General features: G+C 42.9%; 1 protein-coding gene across 1 annotated transcript in view; it reads right to left on the reverse strand.

Moving 5' to 3' along the window:
- CA8 (carbonic anhydrase 8) overlaps positions 1-16,749 on the reverse strand; it is a 98,499-nt gene that overhangs the window by 30,361 nt on the left and 51,389 nt on the right. Inside the window, exons 4-7 of the mRNA XM_084800058.1 lie at positions 15,138-15,233; positions 12,430-12,492; positions 11,402-11,450; positions 10,107-10,219 (exon numbers count right to left, since the gene is read on the reverse strand). Coding sequence (XP_084656184.1) covers positions 10,107-10,219; positions 11,402-11,450; positions 12,430-12,492; positions 15,138-15,233 — 321 coding nt within the window. The remainder of the gene's footprint in view (positions 1-10,106; positions 10,220-11,401; positions 11,451-12,429; positions 12,493-15,137; positions 15,234-16,749) is intronic.

Below are 16,749 nucleotides of genomic sequence, written 5' to 3' on the forward strand. Positions count from 1 at the left end.
ACCCTGGGCCCGTCTTGTGAGTTTTACTTTTGCTTATTTGCTTGTTTGTTTTTAATAAACTCCAACTTTGTTTCAGAAGGAGGGGGCAGGAAATCTCTAAATGATATCCAAACCATAGCATGCATTCTCCTGTCCCACGATATTCTAATTCAGTACACTCCCGTACACGCTAGGACAGAGAGCTGGGGAAATTTAAATGACGGGTCACATGAGCAACCCGGTTACAAAGATGACTTGTAATGTTTTATTTTTCCATGTCTCCAAATACAGATTGATTTTGCTACGTGAGGAAAGCCTGCATGGCTGGGACTGCCCTGCTGATTTGCATATTTCCTATGCCTACGTGCTGTGTTTATATAGCAGTGCCAGCCAGGCAAGTAAGGAACTATTCAATTGATGCTCCCTTCCCTGGCCCTTCACGGGGTCCTACACAGTACCCAATGCTCACAGCAACGGAAAACTTTCCAGAACTGAGAATCTCCGCCCCGTCAGTATTTGCTTCTCCATTAATGTTTTTCCTAAGGGTGAAAACGGAAAGACCCTGGGCAACACAGAATCCTACACTATTTCAAAATGAACACAGTGGTGAGGGTGTGGGCTTGTAGCCAAACACCTGTCATCCTCTCTAGGCTCTGCTACTGGGGCCCCAAATGACCAAATGATGTCACCTCTTTAGGCCTCGATTTCCTCTATGCAACAGAAATGATGACAGCGTTCACAAGGGTGACATAAACGGTAAAAGAAGAAAAAGAAGAAAAAGAAAATCCATGTGTAATCACCCACCATGGTGCCAGCAGCACTTTGCAATGCTAATTACTAACCAGCCATCCACTGTGCAACTTCTTTAAATGCCAAACCTTTAGCATTTGCAGAGAAATCTTTAGCTTAAACTGATAGTAAATCAATCCATTGGGAAAGCTTAAATCCTGCCTCTCGGCATTCACTTTATACACTTTAAACTATAAGAAGAGACTGTGCCAAAGTTCATTGCCCAAGGGGAGGGTCAGTGAGGACCAGCGTGCACTAGAAAGCTAACTGCCTAAGCTCATTATCGGAACTGTGTCATTTTTCACTGACTTTGCAGCTTATTTTAAAACCCGATTAATTTTATATTTTCTTTTCCGAAGCTGAAGGCACATCCTGGGCCTGAGCCTGGAGCATGCTGTATGAGAGCAATTCCTTGAGAAAAGGTCTAGGCAAATGCTAGACTCACTCAACACACTCTGCAGAGAACCGCTTTGCCAGAGTGTTTTCCCCCTGGTCGCTGTGATGCTTTGAAGAATTCAAACATCAGCAGAGATGGGAGGGAAACTCGTCGTCCTAAAATGTCACTTTTCTCAAGTAACCACCTCTCAAAACTCTTTATCAGCTTCAATGCTTCAAATGCATGTGCAATCAAGCCATGCCAAAGTGAGGGGCTGTGATGAAGGCGCAGAACCATGCTTCGGGACAGAACCCTTCAATAAACTCAGGCAGGGGGCACTGGAGCAGAAATACAAATATAAGGCTTGGGTCACCGTATGGGTTTGTAACGCTATTCCATTGAAACATTCTACTCATGTTTAAATAATTTGAAGTGGGGGGAAAGAGAGGAGAAGAGACACGAGTGGGCATCCTGCACCCGGAAAGAAGCCCCATCTTGTGAAGCTATCTAGTTGAACAACTGCTGCTGTGTAAAGCAACGAAGCAACCACACTGGCCTAAGATATCTATTCAACCTCAGACTCACAAACCACACTACTGACTAAAGCACTGTCTCTTCATGAATGCATTCAAAAGGCTAATTTCTGGGAGGAGGGCCCCTCCTGTTAAGGTCTGTGGGAGATGGGGTGCCAGGAGATGGGGGGAGCGGGATGTGGAAGAGGGCGGGAGAGTGGGAATGGGAAGATAAGAGCAAAGGAATCTAACTGCTCCGACTAGCCCAAGGGACATGTTTCATGAAAGTCTTCACTTATCAGGAAAGTGGGACAGAGGGGAGGAGAGCCTATTGGGACTTTAGGCAAGAGAAGCATGGCAGAATGGGGAAATAGAAGGATCCAGAGGGTCCTAGTAACCTACAAGAAGAACATTATGATGGATGTATCTCGGCCAAGGGGTCCTGCTCAAACTATGGCACCAGCCAAGGACTATACGTGCAATAAACATCGAACCCCAACCCAGATCTAGCCAATGGGCAGGACATTCTCCACAGTTGAGTGGAGAGTGGGAACTGACTTTCACACAAACTCTGGTGCCCCATATTTGACCACGTCCCCTTGATGGGGAGGCCTGGCAGCACTCAGAGGAAGGATAGCAGGCTACCAAGAAGAGACTTGATACCCTATGAGCATATACAGGGGGAGGAGGTCCTTCCCAGTCACAGTCATAGGGGAGGGCAGTAGGGGGAAAGCGGGAGGGAGGGAGGAATGGGGGAATACAAGGGATGGAATAACAATTGAGATGTAAAATGAATGAATTAATTTTTAAAAGACCAAAGGAATAAGAATCATGATGTAATGTGAATAAATTATAATAAATAAAAAACTTTTTTTAAAAAAAGAGGCTGATTTCCATGGTTTGCAGTTTGAGGCAGATTATCTTACAGGAAACCCCTATTTCTATGGTCATCCAATCTAACAGACTTCTTCTGATTTCTATTTCCTGTGTCATTTTGCCACAAAGAAAGCATAGTACAAAGAAGTCGGTGCCCTCTATTAACTCACACACCACAGACATGTTGGTGTTTCCAGATTTAGGCTACAAATAGCATGTGCGTGCAGGTATCCCTGCAAGGCACTACCTTAAATTCCTGTGGTTCCATACACAGATGAAGCGAGAAGGCAGACACAGGAAGGCTGTGTGATCTCGCTTATATGTGAATGGAAAACAGAAGCCACAGAAGCAGAGAGTAAAATGGTGGTGGCCAAAAGCTCGGGGTGGGGGAAGAACTGGAAAGGAGATGGACAAAGATCCAAAGTCTCAGTTTTACCAAATAAACATGTTCTGGGGATATACTATATAGCACAACACTTATGCTAACAATATTGTGTCATGCACAGAAAAGTATTAATGTCTTAGATCTTGAATTAAGTCCTCCCACCAAGAATACATAATACTAACAAAAGCTATGAGAAGAAATGTTGGCGGGCTGTCTTAGTTACTTTTCTATTGTTGTGAAGACACCATGGCCAAGGCAGGTTACAGAAGGGTTCATTGGAAGCTGTGATGGTTTGAGGGAGAATGTCCCAAGTAGGTGTACACATCTGAATGCTGGGTTCCCAGTTAGTTAGTGGAACTGGTTGAGAAGGAGTAGACAGTGTGGCCTTGTTGGAGAACTCGTGTCACTGTAGGCAGGCTATGAGGTTTCAAAAGCCTATGACATTCCCAGTTAGCTCCATTGCGTGCCCCCCCCCCGTGTGTGTGTGTGTGTGTGTGTGTGTCTGTCTGTCTGTCTGTCTGTCTGTCTGTCTCTCTGTCTCTCTCTGTGTGTCTCTGTCTCTCTGTGTGTGTCTCTGTCTCTCTCTGTCTGTCTCTCTCTCCTCTGTCTCTGTCTCTGTCTCTCTCTCCTCTCTCTCTCTCTCTCTCTCTCTCTCTCTCTCTCTCTCTCTCTCTCTCTCTCTCTCTCTCTCCTGCTTACAGGTAAGAACATATGCTCTCAGGTACTGCTGTAATGCCATGCCTGTCTGGCCCCATGCTCCCTGTTGTGATGGTCAGAGACTCATACTCAGAGACTGTGAGGCCCCAGTAAACTTTTCCTTCTATCACTTACCTTCGTCATGGTGTCTTCACATCAATAGAAAAGTAAGAAAAAGGTGATGGACATGTTTATGGGCCTTGATGTGCCAGTGGTTTCACAGGTATGTGTTTACTCCCAAGTCTATCAAATGTATATTTTCCTATGGATATTTATGGTCAGCTTTCTATGTTCAATAACATAGCTTGTGGTCAGAGTAGAGTCATGACTTAAAAGTATAATCCCAGTACTCAGGAGGCATCTAACTTCTCAACTATGAGTGACTCTTCACAGGCTCTTTAATCTAGATATGCTTTCCTGAGGAAGAATTAGCGAAGAGGAAGAGCATCCTCTCCCCAGGCACACTGATGTCAGTGTCCCTCTTATTCCCATCTGTAGGCACAGCAGCTCCAGCCCCAGCTGATTTCCTCTCCACTTCTGGGTAGCTGTTGACGAGCCACACACTAAAACTCCCTCCAGAAACATGGGTCAGTAAGGCTTCATCCACCATGGAAGTGCTCTCATAACACAAGCCAGAGAAAATGCTCGTGCAAAGTGTCACAAAAGGTGCTGCAAGTACCTTACAGGGACACATTTTAAGAAAGAGGAGGAGTCTCCCAGGTGAGAAAACCTCTAACCATGCCACCAGCTCCGTTTCCCTGAGTGTTCGCACAGCCGCAGTACAAGCTGAGATGCACGTGACTACATAACACTCCCAGAGGACCAGAGGGTTAGCATGAAGTTAAGGACTCAGAAACTTCCCTGCAATGCCTTTTCTACTGACTATCTGTTGCAGTCACAACATATATTAGGGTAAATATATCATCTTTACTTTTTGTTTTGTTTTGACATGCATGCATACATGGCTAGGTTTCCATTAGCAAGGCCTGGAGCTACCCATCACCTTTAAACTATCTTGGGAACCTCAGTGTTTGGAATATTCTAATTCTAACATATCTAATACATGATTAGGGGTGTGTGCAGAATGGGGCAGCACAGTAGTCCTTGAAGTGGCTCTCTAGAACAGAAATGAGAACTGCCAGCCTCTACACCACACCTCCTTGGCTAGCATCTCAGATGGAGCCCAGAGACCGCCCAAGCACATGAGTGCACACTCAAGTCTGAGACCAACAAGTACGTGTGTGTGTGTGTGTGTGTGTGTGTGTGTGTGTGTGTGTGTGTGTCTGTGTCTGTGTCTGTGTGTCTGCGTGTTTGAGGTGTGTCCTAAGATTGCAGAATGCCTAAGGCTGGGTGATGTAAAAATAATTATTTGTTTCTCACAGTTCCATAAGTTGGAAATTACAAGAGCAAGGGTCAGGCACATAGCAAGGTCTTCGCACAGCAAAAAGTGGAAGAGGAAACAAGCAAGTGAAATGATGTGTGAAACCTGTCCTGCAAGGGCTCATTAGCACCAAAGCCATGGTCTCAGTTTTCCATGGCAGCGACAAACACAATGATGAAGGCAATGTAGGAAAGAAAGCACTTACTTTGGGCTCATATTTCCAGGGAGTTGGAGTACTTGACCGTCACAGCTGGGAGTATGGCACCAAGCAGGCATGGTGCTAGAGCAGTAGTTGAGAGCTTACATCCTGAGACACAACCATGACGCACAGAGAGCTAACTGGAAATGGTGTTCGCTCTTGTAGCCTCAAAGCCCACCCCAGTGACACATATCCTCCAACAAGGTCACGCCTCTTCTTCCTTCCCAGACAGTTCCAAAGTACTCAAACATGTGGGGGCAGGAGGCATTCTCATTCAAACCACCACATTCAATTCCACAGGTTCCCAGCTATATCGTAACGCAAAATGCATTTAGTCCAACTCCAGAAGCCCCTATAGTCTTTTATAGTCTTCACGTGGTTTAGAAGTCCAAGGTCTCCTGTGAGACTCAACACAGTCTCTTAATTATAAAATTAAATCAAAAAACAAATTACATAACACCAATGGACCATGGCACAGAATATACATTACTGTTTCAAACGGAAGGAATGACAGCACCAATGGAAACCCAGTAGGCCAATTCTAAATCCTGTAACTCCATCTCTGGTATCAAAGGGCTAAGGTGGCTGCATCCTTCCAACTTTGCTGACTAAAACACACTTCTCTCCTTTGGCCTAGCTCCACTCCCTGTATACCGCTCTCCCAGGCTGATATCCCACAGCTCTGGCATCTCCAACATCCTAGAGTCTGCAATTCAAGCCAGGCTCCACTTTCACAGCTTCACACAGTGGACCCTCAGCGATGCCATGCAGGGAGTCCTCTGCTAACAGAGCTGTCCTCGGCAGCTCTCTTTAACTGAAGAGGAAGAACGCACAACCGCTTCACTCCTCTACCCTTCATAACCTAAAGCCAGAACCCCATGACATAGGGTACCAAGTTGGGTTGCTTGCTTGGCATGCAAGGCTGGACCTCTCCTTTAATTATACATTTGCTTTTTAGGTGGAGAATACTCTTTGGACCTTTTCTTTTCACAAGTTGCAGCTTTGGCTTCATGGAATTCTGCCTTGAGGATACACTCCTTTATCCTGTCCTACATCAGACCCTCCTTATGTCCTTCAGCATAAGCCTTGGCCCCAACATAAAATTTCCTAATGTCCCTTTTTTTTCTCCTCAAACTGTATCTTTTATATTTCCTTATTTGCCCTTTTTCATTGATCTGCATACGAGTTATTAGTAATAACCACTCAACAGAGTCAATATTGTGAGAGTAAATATTAGCTTGTCTTATAGTCTCTTCTGCCAACAAAATCAGCCCAGCCTTCCTCTTTCATCTTGGTCCTGTAAACATAGAAGAAACCTTTCATGGTAGACCCTACCATTTAGTTCCCTCACAGGGCCAACACCCAAATCTTGGAAGGGCCCTTTAAACTCACAATAGCCATGCTGTCTTTTTCTTTCTCAATTTAGCCTCAGACAGATTCTTAGGTGAGAGGCAAAAGGTGGCCACACTGCTCTCAACACTATTGTCTTCTAAACTCCCCCTGGGATGGCCCATTAAGGCCTGCTTACACAGTTTAACATCTTTTCTAGTCCAAGGTCCCCAAATCTTCTATATTCCTCCAAAAAATAATATAGGTCTGTGATAGCAATAGACTACTCTCTAGCACCACCTTCTGTCTTAGTCACTTTTCTATTGCTGACAAACACCAAAGAAACTGAGAAAGCTGTTATCTTAAGGCTCACAGTTCCAGAGGGTTAGAACTCATGATCACCATGGTGGGAAGTAGTGAGGTACAAGCTGGCACCAGAGCAGCAGCTGAGAGCTTATAGCATGAGCTGTGAGTAGGAGGCAAACAGAGCTAACTGGGAATGGTGTAGGCTTTTGAAACATCAAAGCCTGTCCCTAGTGGCACACCTTCTCCAACAAGCCCAAACCTCCTTATCTTTCCCAAACAGTCTCATCAACTGGGGGCCAAGTTTTTACACACGTGAACCTACGAGGGCCATTCACATCCAAACTACCACATCCATGGACATTGATGAAAAGCTACAGCTGGCATTCCAAATCTGCTGAATTATTTTCTTGCATGGCCATGATGTAGACCAGGTCTCCAGGCAGCAGCCTCTTGGTCCCATATGGAGCAATAAGACCCTCCAGACAGCAGTGTCCCTAGCTTATCAGGATTCCTCATCTGTCCGTAACAAGAAGTGCATCTCAGTAAAGAGCATGTGCTTAGTACCTGAACGGCTCTGAGCTTGGTTCCCAGCACCACAATCAGACATGACCTAAATGCTACAGATCATATACGTAAAAAGAAGAAAATCGCTTCCATTTGAATCTGCCCAACCGTCTTTTTTGCTCAAACATAAAATACACAGCTTCTTGACTTTTCTTGGTCATACCTTCTTTCTTTGGACTTCTGATTTTTACTACCTTCTCTGGACCACTTCAATTTTTTTCATTTTCCTTTCAATGGAACTCCATGAAAAGCAGTGAGCCAAATCTTCAAGTCAAAGACAGACCTCTCCCAGATCCTATTTTAGTAAGCCACATTAAAGTGCATGTCCATAGACACAAACATGTTGTATACATGTGAGTCTGTACTTACCCTGCTTTCCTCTCAGGAGATGCCACAGTGCTCTGTGCTGACAATACCTAACCTTTTCTTCCCTGACAGACTAGAGTGACTGGGAACTCACCTGTTCTCAAAGGAAGAAGATCTATTTCATCCAAACACGCATGGCATTGGCTTTTCTCAGCACAGATTATCTCCCAGCCTGATGTGGTGAACGAGGGTTAGACTTGATGTCTGGCCTCTGACTCAGAGGCACAACACAAAGCTAGGTTCCCTTTCAAACTAGAGAGTACCTCAAAACAATGGCTTTGTCCTGCATCTTAGTAGAGCACACAGTTCAAACAGACAGTGAAACATTGTGTCCTGTCTACAATGTTCACAATGGTACTCAGCTTTCAGATGCCCAGAGCCAGGCAGGCAAGGTATCCTCTATGGGATTTCAGATAGATCACAAATCCTTGACACATTGAGGTTAAACAAACTCATATAAAATAGTTATTTACTCCAAGTCAACAAAGTTGGAGGCTCATCTATTACAGCAGATACTGTTGCTGTTAAATCTCAAAATTAGACACCGTTAGCCCAAGGCTCTATTTTTAATAGAGTGAATTTTCTAATTCCTTTGTCCCCATTAAACAAACCTCTACTTTTCTGAAGTCATACCTCAGGCCAGCCAGTCTGGACTCTCTGGGACACATTACCACAACTGTAGCTTGAATGGCCATTTCCCTCCCCAACTGACAGAAACATTTGAGAGTGAAGGTTATGTTTCAAACTTTTGTCCCTGTGCCCAGTTGACAGTCAGACACAGTTTCTTATGACAACAAATAGATGAAAAAGAATAATGGAATTAGGATTTGTCCGACAAAAATAAAAGCCAAATGGAATGTGGTAGAAGTTCAAACCCCATGAAAGACAGGCAGAAGAGGATGAATGGGGAATTTAAACTGTTTCCTAGACAACTAGAAATAAAGATTGAAAATCCTAAGTATGAGATTTTTGGAATTAATGCTAATTCAAAGAATATTGAGAGTGAGAGAAATAGTCTTCCCCAGGGAAGAGAACACTGGTTGGCTCTTCAATACCAACTGATCAGCTATGGAAATGTGCATATAAATAGCATTATGTGGACTAAGCTAGTTATAGCGATGTATTTATGAATACAAATGTATTTACATATACAGATATGTCTGTTACAACAACTAATGAAAAAAGAAGCCATGAATTTAGAAAAGGAAGGGGGAATACATAGGAGGCTTTGCAGGGAGAAAATTATGTTCTATGATTATAATCTCAAAAGGTATAAATAATATTTAAAAATAAAATAAATGCAAATAATACTAAGCAAAGGAATTGACCTAGCCATTAGAACACAAGTTTCCTAACTTCAAGAAATGATGAGATATTTAAAAAAATCATAAAACTTTTCTGAAGAACCCTTGGAGTGTTCTAACTATTTCTTAAGCATTTAGGCATTAGTCATGAAGGGAAAATACAGCTTTTGAGACTATGACCCTTAGACCACAAAAAGACAGAAACCATTCAAACATCTCTGTAACAACACTGCAGTCATTTCATTCTTTTTGTATATGAGTGGTCCTGTCCATCAGAGCCATGACCACACATGTTAGGCAAAAGCCACATCCCTGGCCCCTTGGAAACCATGAACACACAGTAGAGGTGCTGACTCATGCTTGCACAGCTAACATCCAATCCAAGCTGACTGGGCTGTTTCTGCTCCGTGGGTATTACCGTCCATCCTTCTCCTTTCTTCTTCTTACGAGTGCATCTTGCCATCATACCTAGCTGAGTCTTAAACTCCTGGACTCAAACGACTTCATCACTTTAGCTTCCCTGTGGGTGTGGGTTCCCACAGGTGGCTTTTGTTGGCACTTAGAGAATCTATGGGATTTCAAAGGACAGCAAGAGTAGAGGCAGAGAACGATCCAGAACTTACCAGGGCTTTATTTTTTTCTGCCTCTCTTATACACCCTCATATATCACAGTATTTTGCATGCCAGAAAGAACTATTACCTGCCAGTGAGATAATCAGAAGTCTCACCCTATTTCCAGAACTTTCCCACACCTGGAAAGATCCACTTATAGGAATGGCCAGACTTGTCTCAAGTTTGGCTGTTTCACGGTGGCGTCTCTTTGCTATATAACAACTAACTTTTAAGGTTCAGATCATCAATGAACTGGTTTCGCTCATCTTTGACCTTCCCATTGCTTTCCCTGAATCGAATATTTAACTTTCATCTAAAAGCTATGACTGATCTAACAACAGGAATGAAAGCACAAAACAGACGTTTCTCCTTTATGGAAAGGATATTTAACCTCAGAACTTCACCCTGAAAGATCTGAAGGTGCACACTCACCTGCAGCTGGGATATAGTTAAAGGGTATCGGAATAATATCCAGGTCACTCCTTCGCTGCAAGGCGGGATAGTAAGAGACCCTTCGTAGACCCAGTAGTCCCGCAGAAGAGGGTCTGTGCAAACACAGGGACACGTTATGAGAGGGCAAGTTGACAGACTTAAAATTATAGCAACAGTTTCCAAAATGGCAGTCTGTTGATGTAACACTTCTCAGATGAATGCCATTTTTAAGTTAGAGCCTCATACACAAATTATTACACTACAGTTTGTGAAGAAAGTAATCAATGAAAAAGATGACTGATTCCCTTTATATCTCCAGAGATTTCTATCAATGTTTCACTAGACACATCTATCAAGCTTAATGTAGTCAGGAAACTGCAACCCACTTTTTCTATTAGCTGATTCATAGATGATTCCTATTGAACTGTGGGTAGAGTATTACTTAGAGTAATATATATCAATTCTTTGAATATTCACAACAAAGACATGAGACATGTTAGCCATGTTTTATATGGAAAAGCTAAGTTACAGAATGTTAGTAATTTGTCCAAGATCACACGGCTAGTAACTGGTGGAAGACTTGAACCTAAGCAGTCTTTCAAAGGCAGTGTTTTTAAATGCTGTTGTAACTATCTCTACATTGCTTATTCAACAGCTCATTAGTAAAATCCCAATGTGATAAGAGAAAATAAGTCATGTGTTTGAACTTCTTAACGTGGCCAAAAGAAATGGATAATTAAATATACCAAAGCGAGTGTGCAATTGTAGAAAAAGGATGCAGTGGTTCAGCCTAGTTGGTTGAAACACTGTGGAACGGCACACAATGTAAGCAGAGAAATGTGGAGACCAAAATTGAACTCCAAGTTCTATTCAGAGTGTTTTATGTATAATTATTACCTGCGCACAAATGCAATTAGAATATTTAAATAGTGATGCTGAAGAAAGTAACCTTATAAAGTTAGCTATAAAGTTCACATCACTCTAGAAATGATCCAATGGTCTTGGAAGTGCATCAGTTATTTTGAAGTTTGTGGGCTCTTTACACTGAGGTGGTGACTTTACATTTTGCAGATGATGTTGTTGAGAAAGGTCTGGAATAAAGAGGGAGAGACAAGAGCTTCCTGACATTCAAAAGGGCCCCTGGCTTAGCAACAGTGGTCTGAACCTGCACCTCCTACAGAACACAGAAACTGCAAAGAAACCTTTTCAACTAATACTGCAGGATTTTAAACATTGTAAAGAAAACAGTGTGGCTATGCACACAGTCCATTTAAGGCTCTCAAATAAGTGCTTACCTGGTAATAAAGTGTTAGGATTAAAGCATGGTATTGTTTTAGATTTTCCCTGAAAAAGAAAATAATAATCCAGTCCATGTTAATGTAAAATTTATAAAATTTTGCAAAAAAGTTAGTAAAACTAAAGATATGTCTACACTGGAGTCTTTTCAGATGATCTCACTGGGTCTCCATATCAGTGAGTGAATCACCCTTTTTTCATTGGAGTGAGATCAACTAGATCCAATAAAATATATCTTGCTGAGTCTATGGCTGTTTGCTTTTTTAATTTAAATTTTGTTTATAATGCCTGGTGTAGAATGTGCAACTAGTACCTAACTGCCCAACAAAAACATTTTTACTAAAACAGATGCCATAAGAAACATTATCAAAGGAAATCTCATCCTTGCCTCCTGGATTTGGGAGGGCCAGGCTGCTCAAAGCCCCCGTATCCTGACTTCAGAAGTAGCTTCAGACTTGGCTGCCTTCCAGAAGATGGCCTCTGAGCCCTTGGGGCACTCCTATCCCTGCCTCTGGTAAGATATTTTCGTATACCTGAAGCCTTGGCTCATGCGATGTTTAAGGTGAACTCCTGGGGTTTTCAACCTGGCCCTTGGCCTGCTACAACAGCATGAGCTGGTATGCCTAGCTCCAAAAAGGTATGGATGCCTGGTTTGGCTCAGTGTCAGAGAAATAACAGCAGGGTTTCAGAAACCAAGGGAAAGTGGCTAGGCAATTCATGGTTAAATAGCCAGACTCTGAAAAAAAAATGACTGATACACTTCCAGGAGAGCTTCCCTAGTTCACACAGATGACATACTGTGCTGGGAATACCAGGGGCCTGCCCAGAAGAAACACTAGGAAGCTTGCTCCTTCCCCCCAGATGCCAACCCGTGTCCCCTTCCCAGTACCACACTATAATTAACCATAACTGTTAACTCTGGCAGCCATTCAGAGTCCCATAAGCCCTTCTGAGAATTACCAAGCCTAGAGATGGTCACTGGGAGCTCACATAGAACTATTTTACCTTCGTTTAAGTAACGATTTACCTTATACTGAATATCCTGGAGTATCTCAGTCACAGCCTTCAAGCCGACATGCTCCTTCCCTATCTGAAATACACAAAGCACAACCCACAAACACATTTTTTTATGCTTAGCTTTTACCTAAAATAACTACCAGACAAGGCCTCCGGTGCAGCTGAATGTCTGTCTTGTGAACTAAATTACTTTTCTATCCATGCTCACGCCAATAACTAAAGTTTTAAAGCATGTACAGTATAACACCTGAGAATATCCAAACTCATGTTACTATGGATATTCATCACTTATGGTGCCATATGTAATATACACAACCATCAAAGGTCACTCTGGAAAATGTCATGAGTAGTTCTAAGTTAGTTGTGCAGCATGTGTCTAAACTCTTGCCTCCTTTGTTAAATGCAGGGCTCTCTCTAACTAGCCCTGACTTGAAACTTGGTCTGTAGACCAGGTTGGCCTCAGACATCAGCCTGCCTCTGCCTCTGCCTCCTGGGTGCTAGATTTAAAGGCATATACCACCATGCCCAGATTTTTCACTTTTATTTATTTACCAACTTTGCTCTGTATTCTTGCCTTTGACATTTGTAGAATGCTTTCATAAATATTTCATCAATGTTGAAAATTCTCACAAACTCGGAAGTAGATATATTGTTTCATATGTCAATATCAAAATTAAAACATCTCTGGGTTATCACTGATCACTATTCAATTGCTTCTTCTTCATTCTTACTAAATGTGTGTGTGTGTGTGTGTGTGTGTGTGTGTGTGTGTGTGTGTGTGTGTGTAGTAATGGTCCAAAAAACTGTGATACTTGAAATAAGTTTTCTGGCACTTAATTGTCCTTGTCTTTTTGTAAATGTTTATTGCCACCTGACTGCCACTTGCAGCCTCCCTCTAGTGGACCCTGACAACAGAGAAGAACAGCAGAGCTCAGGCATGACCTCGGATAACAGGCACTGCTGTGCTGGGCTTTCTCTTTACATACACGTCTGCAGGACGGCATATGAGAAGCTGGAATAGCTGCCCACGTGCACACCTTTGTGTCTCCTCATGCTAAGTGTGAAATGCACAAGAGAACAAAACTGAAGCGAAGAATGGCGGTCAGTTCAGTGTGATAAAAACACTTCCTGAGACGGGCTCTAAAAACAGAAAATAAAATGTCTGACGTTTATATACACAACTGAGTGCTTCTTTTTATAAGCTGCTCTTGGTTGTGCTGTCTCTTTGCCGTAATAAAACAGTAGCTAAGACAATAAATATTACTAGATTTTCTAGAAAAATCTCTAAGGTTTGAAAAACATCCTTTGCAAATATATGCATGAATGCAAAAGCTAGCGTCTCAACCAGAAGCCACCTCTGGTCGCCAGTAGAAGAGGACTCTCTTTGTTTCCGTGATCGTACCAGGGGTCAGCTCTTGGAGGCATGGTGCCTAGTTGGGATGGATCAATTTTCCTTTCATGACTCCCCCATTAGATCATAAACCCTGAGAGGAGTCCACATCAGAACACTGCACAGTCACGCAACACTGACTCTGCCACATTTCAGCTCCATGATCGCAGACTGATGACTTTAACCTCTCTCTCCTCCTTGCTGCCATTTTGAAATGTACAACTCCAAGAGGCCACTCCTTCTGATCAAGCTTCCCCGTCCATCCAGCCCTCTCTTCTTCTGCTCTCTCTTTTTCCTGGTTGTTGGCAGTCAACATACTCAGTTTGTGTTCCTATTATTATCCTTATTCTTATTCCTAAATAATGACATAACACCTTCCACTGCCTCAACTTTGCCGACTTGATACTCCACTCGCTTTTCCAGGTTACAAAAAACAAAACAAAACAAAACAAAAAACAAGAAAAAAAACACAGCCTTTTTAAGTTAATTCTTCAATACACTAAAAATTGAAAATATTTTCTGTCAATAATTTGTGACTACCTACATAATAGTTGCAAAACTAAAGGAATATAGACCTGTGCTTGTGTAAACATGAAGTAAAGAGTGGAAAGAGAAGTCATCTTAAAATGCAAGTATTTGTGTTCATTCTGGTCTTGGATGCTCTTCTGACACCTAAAGGCTGCTAAAATTCCAAAGGGCCTTTTGCCTCTAGTAAGCCTTTTAGCACACCCTGAAACTGAGGACAAAGTTTAAAACTCACCTTAGGATACCTTTTAAATGTCTTCTTTACATCACGTGGTCACATTCTATGTGATTGTTAAGCCATGTAATACTCTCTGTCATGGCAGAGCTCAGTGCCCATTTAAACTGGCTCAATCTGCCATGGTCCTTGCAGTCTTTATTGTTTTCTATAAAGCATTTCAAATCATCTTTGAGTGAAAATTGTTAATAACAAAAAGACAAGGTGATTCACTACATGATTACATTATCGATTTTTTTTTAACTTAGATTTTGTAGTAAGCCTGAGTCTAAAAATTTTTTTTTCTGAATTCTTTTTCCTATATAAAAAAATAAAGTCTGGCTTCAGGAGACATTTTCTTAGTTGTTTCTCAAAGGCTCCAGCTAACAATCTGAAGAACACTTCTAAGAAACGAATGAACTGTTTTCTACAAGAAATGAAACTCAGCTCTTGGGAACTAACTGTCAAATTACATGCTTACATGTGTTTAATTGAACCTCTAAGTATTAAAATTGAGAAATAAAAAATATTCAACAAAATGACTTAGGGAAAACTTCTCTTAGAAATGTAGGCACACAGCACAGTTTACCTGGACAAACAGTGCGATGATGGCGATGCCGTGGGGCTTCCCGACCGCCTCATCGATGCTGCCAAACAGTGTAGAATTCCAGTGGATCAGATGGAGCTGAAGGCACAAGACAGACCAAACCACTTACCACATTACTCAGAAAATCTAACAGAGTAATTCAAAATAAAAATAGCAAGAGACTCTCTACAACCTTTGTCTGCCCAACTCTCCACCCATCACCAGAGACCCGGTGGCTCAGGGACAAGAAGACTCTCTTCTCAAAATCAACAAGCATCCCACATGCTGGTACTAAATGATCATCGTGGTCCTGAGACCTTATCTTCCCCTGATGATGTGTCCTCTCTTACAAGGAGACAATGGGAGCCTCCATTTCCACACGGGAAAAAAAGATCAGATGGCTAATTCAAGTTCCAGGCCAGTTTCCAACACATCCTGGAAGCTGGCCAGCCTGGGCTGTCACCCACAGCAATAGCCAGATGCATGGTCTGCAGGTGCAACACGCTGCATCTCAGGATCTGTGGGCCCAGCACACTGCATTTTTGCTGCTTCTCAGCTCTAGGCTTGCACTGCTCCTCAAGGGCTCTCTCCTGCTCCATGTACACTCGTCCTATGAGGGGCACTGTCACAGCATGCCATGGACTGGGAGGCTGCAGCAACTGGAATTCATTTTCTCACAGTTCCAGGAGCTGGAAGTATGAGAATGAGGTGCTGGCAGAGTTGTCCCCGTGTGACGCTTACAGATGGTCTTCTCCATGTTGTCGCATGGTCTCCCCTGTGTGTATGTCTATGTCCCAATCATTGATTTTCACAGGGACACAGTCATGCTGGATGAGGGCCTGGGCATAAGAGTCTTTCCCTAATTACCTCTATAAAGACTTGATATCCACATATGCTTGTAATCACCAGGCGTCAATGCCTGGATTTGTGAGGGACACAGTTCTGTTCACAACCTTGTCCATCTCTCTCGCCTGAGGTAAGCAAGCTTGATGTAGCTGCAATCCACCTGAGTGGCAAGCACCATGCCTGCCCTGAGTAGCCATCATGTGTTTCCCGCAGTTTTATTTCCAGCTAACTGACTAAATCCTAGACCGACATATGGAGCTCTATGACCACACCCTGGCACTGGTACCACAAGGAAAATGCCAGAAAGCTTCCCTGTCACTTGAGATAAATCAAGGAACTGCAACCTGAGTAAGGCCAGTGTTCAAGGCCACTGTCTAAGTCCCCCTCCCTCGTGCCCAAGTGGTGGAGATCCACCAGTTTGCCTGCCCAATTTTGCTTTCCCATCTGTCTGTAAGTCCTCATGGTGGCTCATCACATTCCATCTGCCTGATGCACCTTCTGCCTCTGGAAGCCAGGTTTTCTCATGGGATTTCCCCAGAACATCCCCCTTTCCTGTCTTGCAGTCACAGCATGGACCGTTTGCATCTCAAACTCATGATGCATTCAGACTCTTTGTTCTTCCCAGCCCCTCTTTTATTCCTGTAATGTTAGCAGTTCTTCCTTAGAGTAACATTGGTTCAATTTCCTAAATCCAAGTCACAGAAGCAGGGGCACCATCAAGGCGTATGAAAAACTACAATTCCTTGGTGGGGGAGCCTAAGCCTGGCAA

The sequence above is a fragment of the Acomys minous genome, assembly GCF_964271855.1.
Source record: "Acomys minous genome assembly, chromosome: 1".
NCBI lineage: Eukaryota > Metazoa > Chordata > Mammalia > Rodentia > Muridae > Acomys > Acomys minous.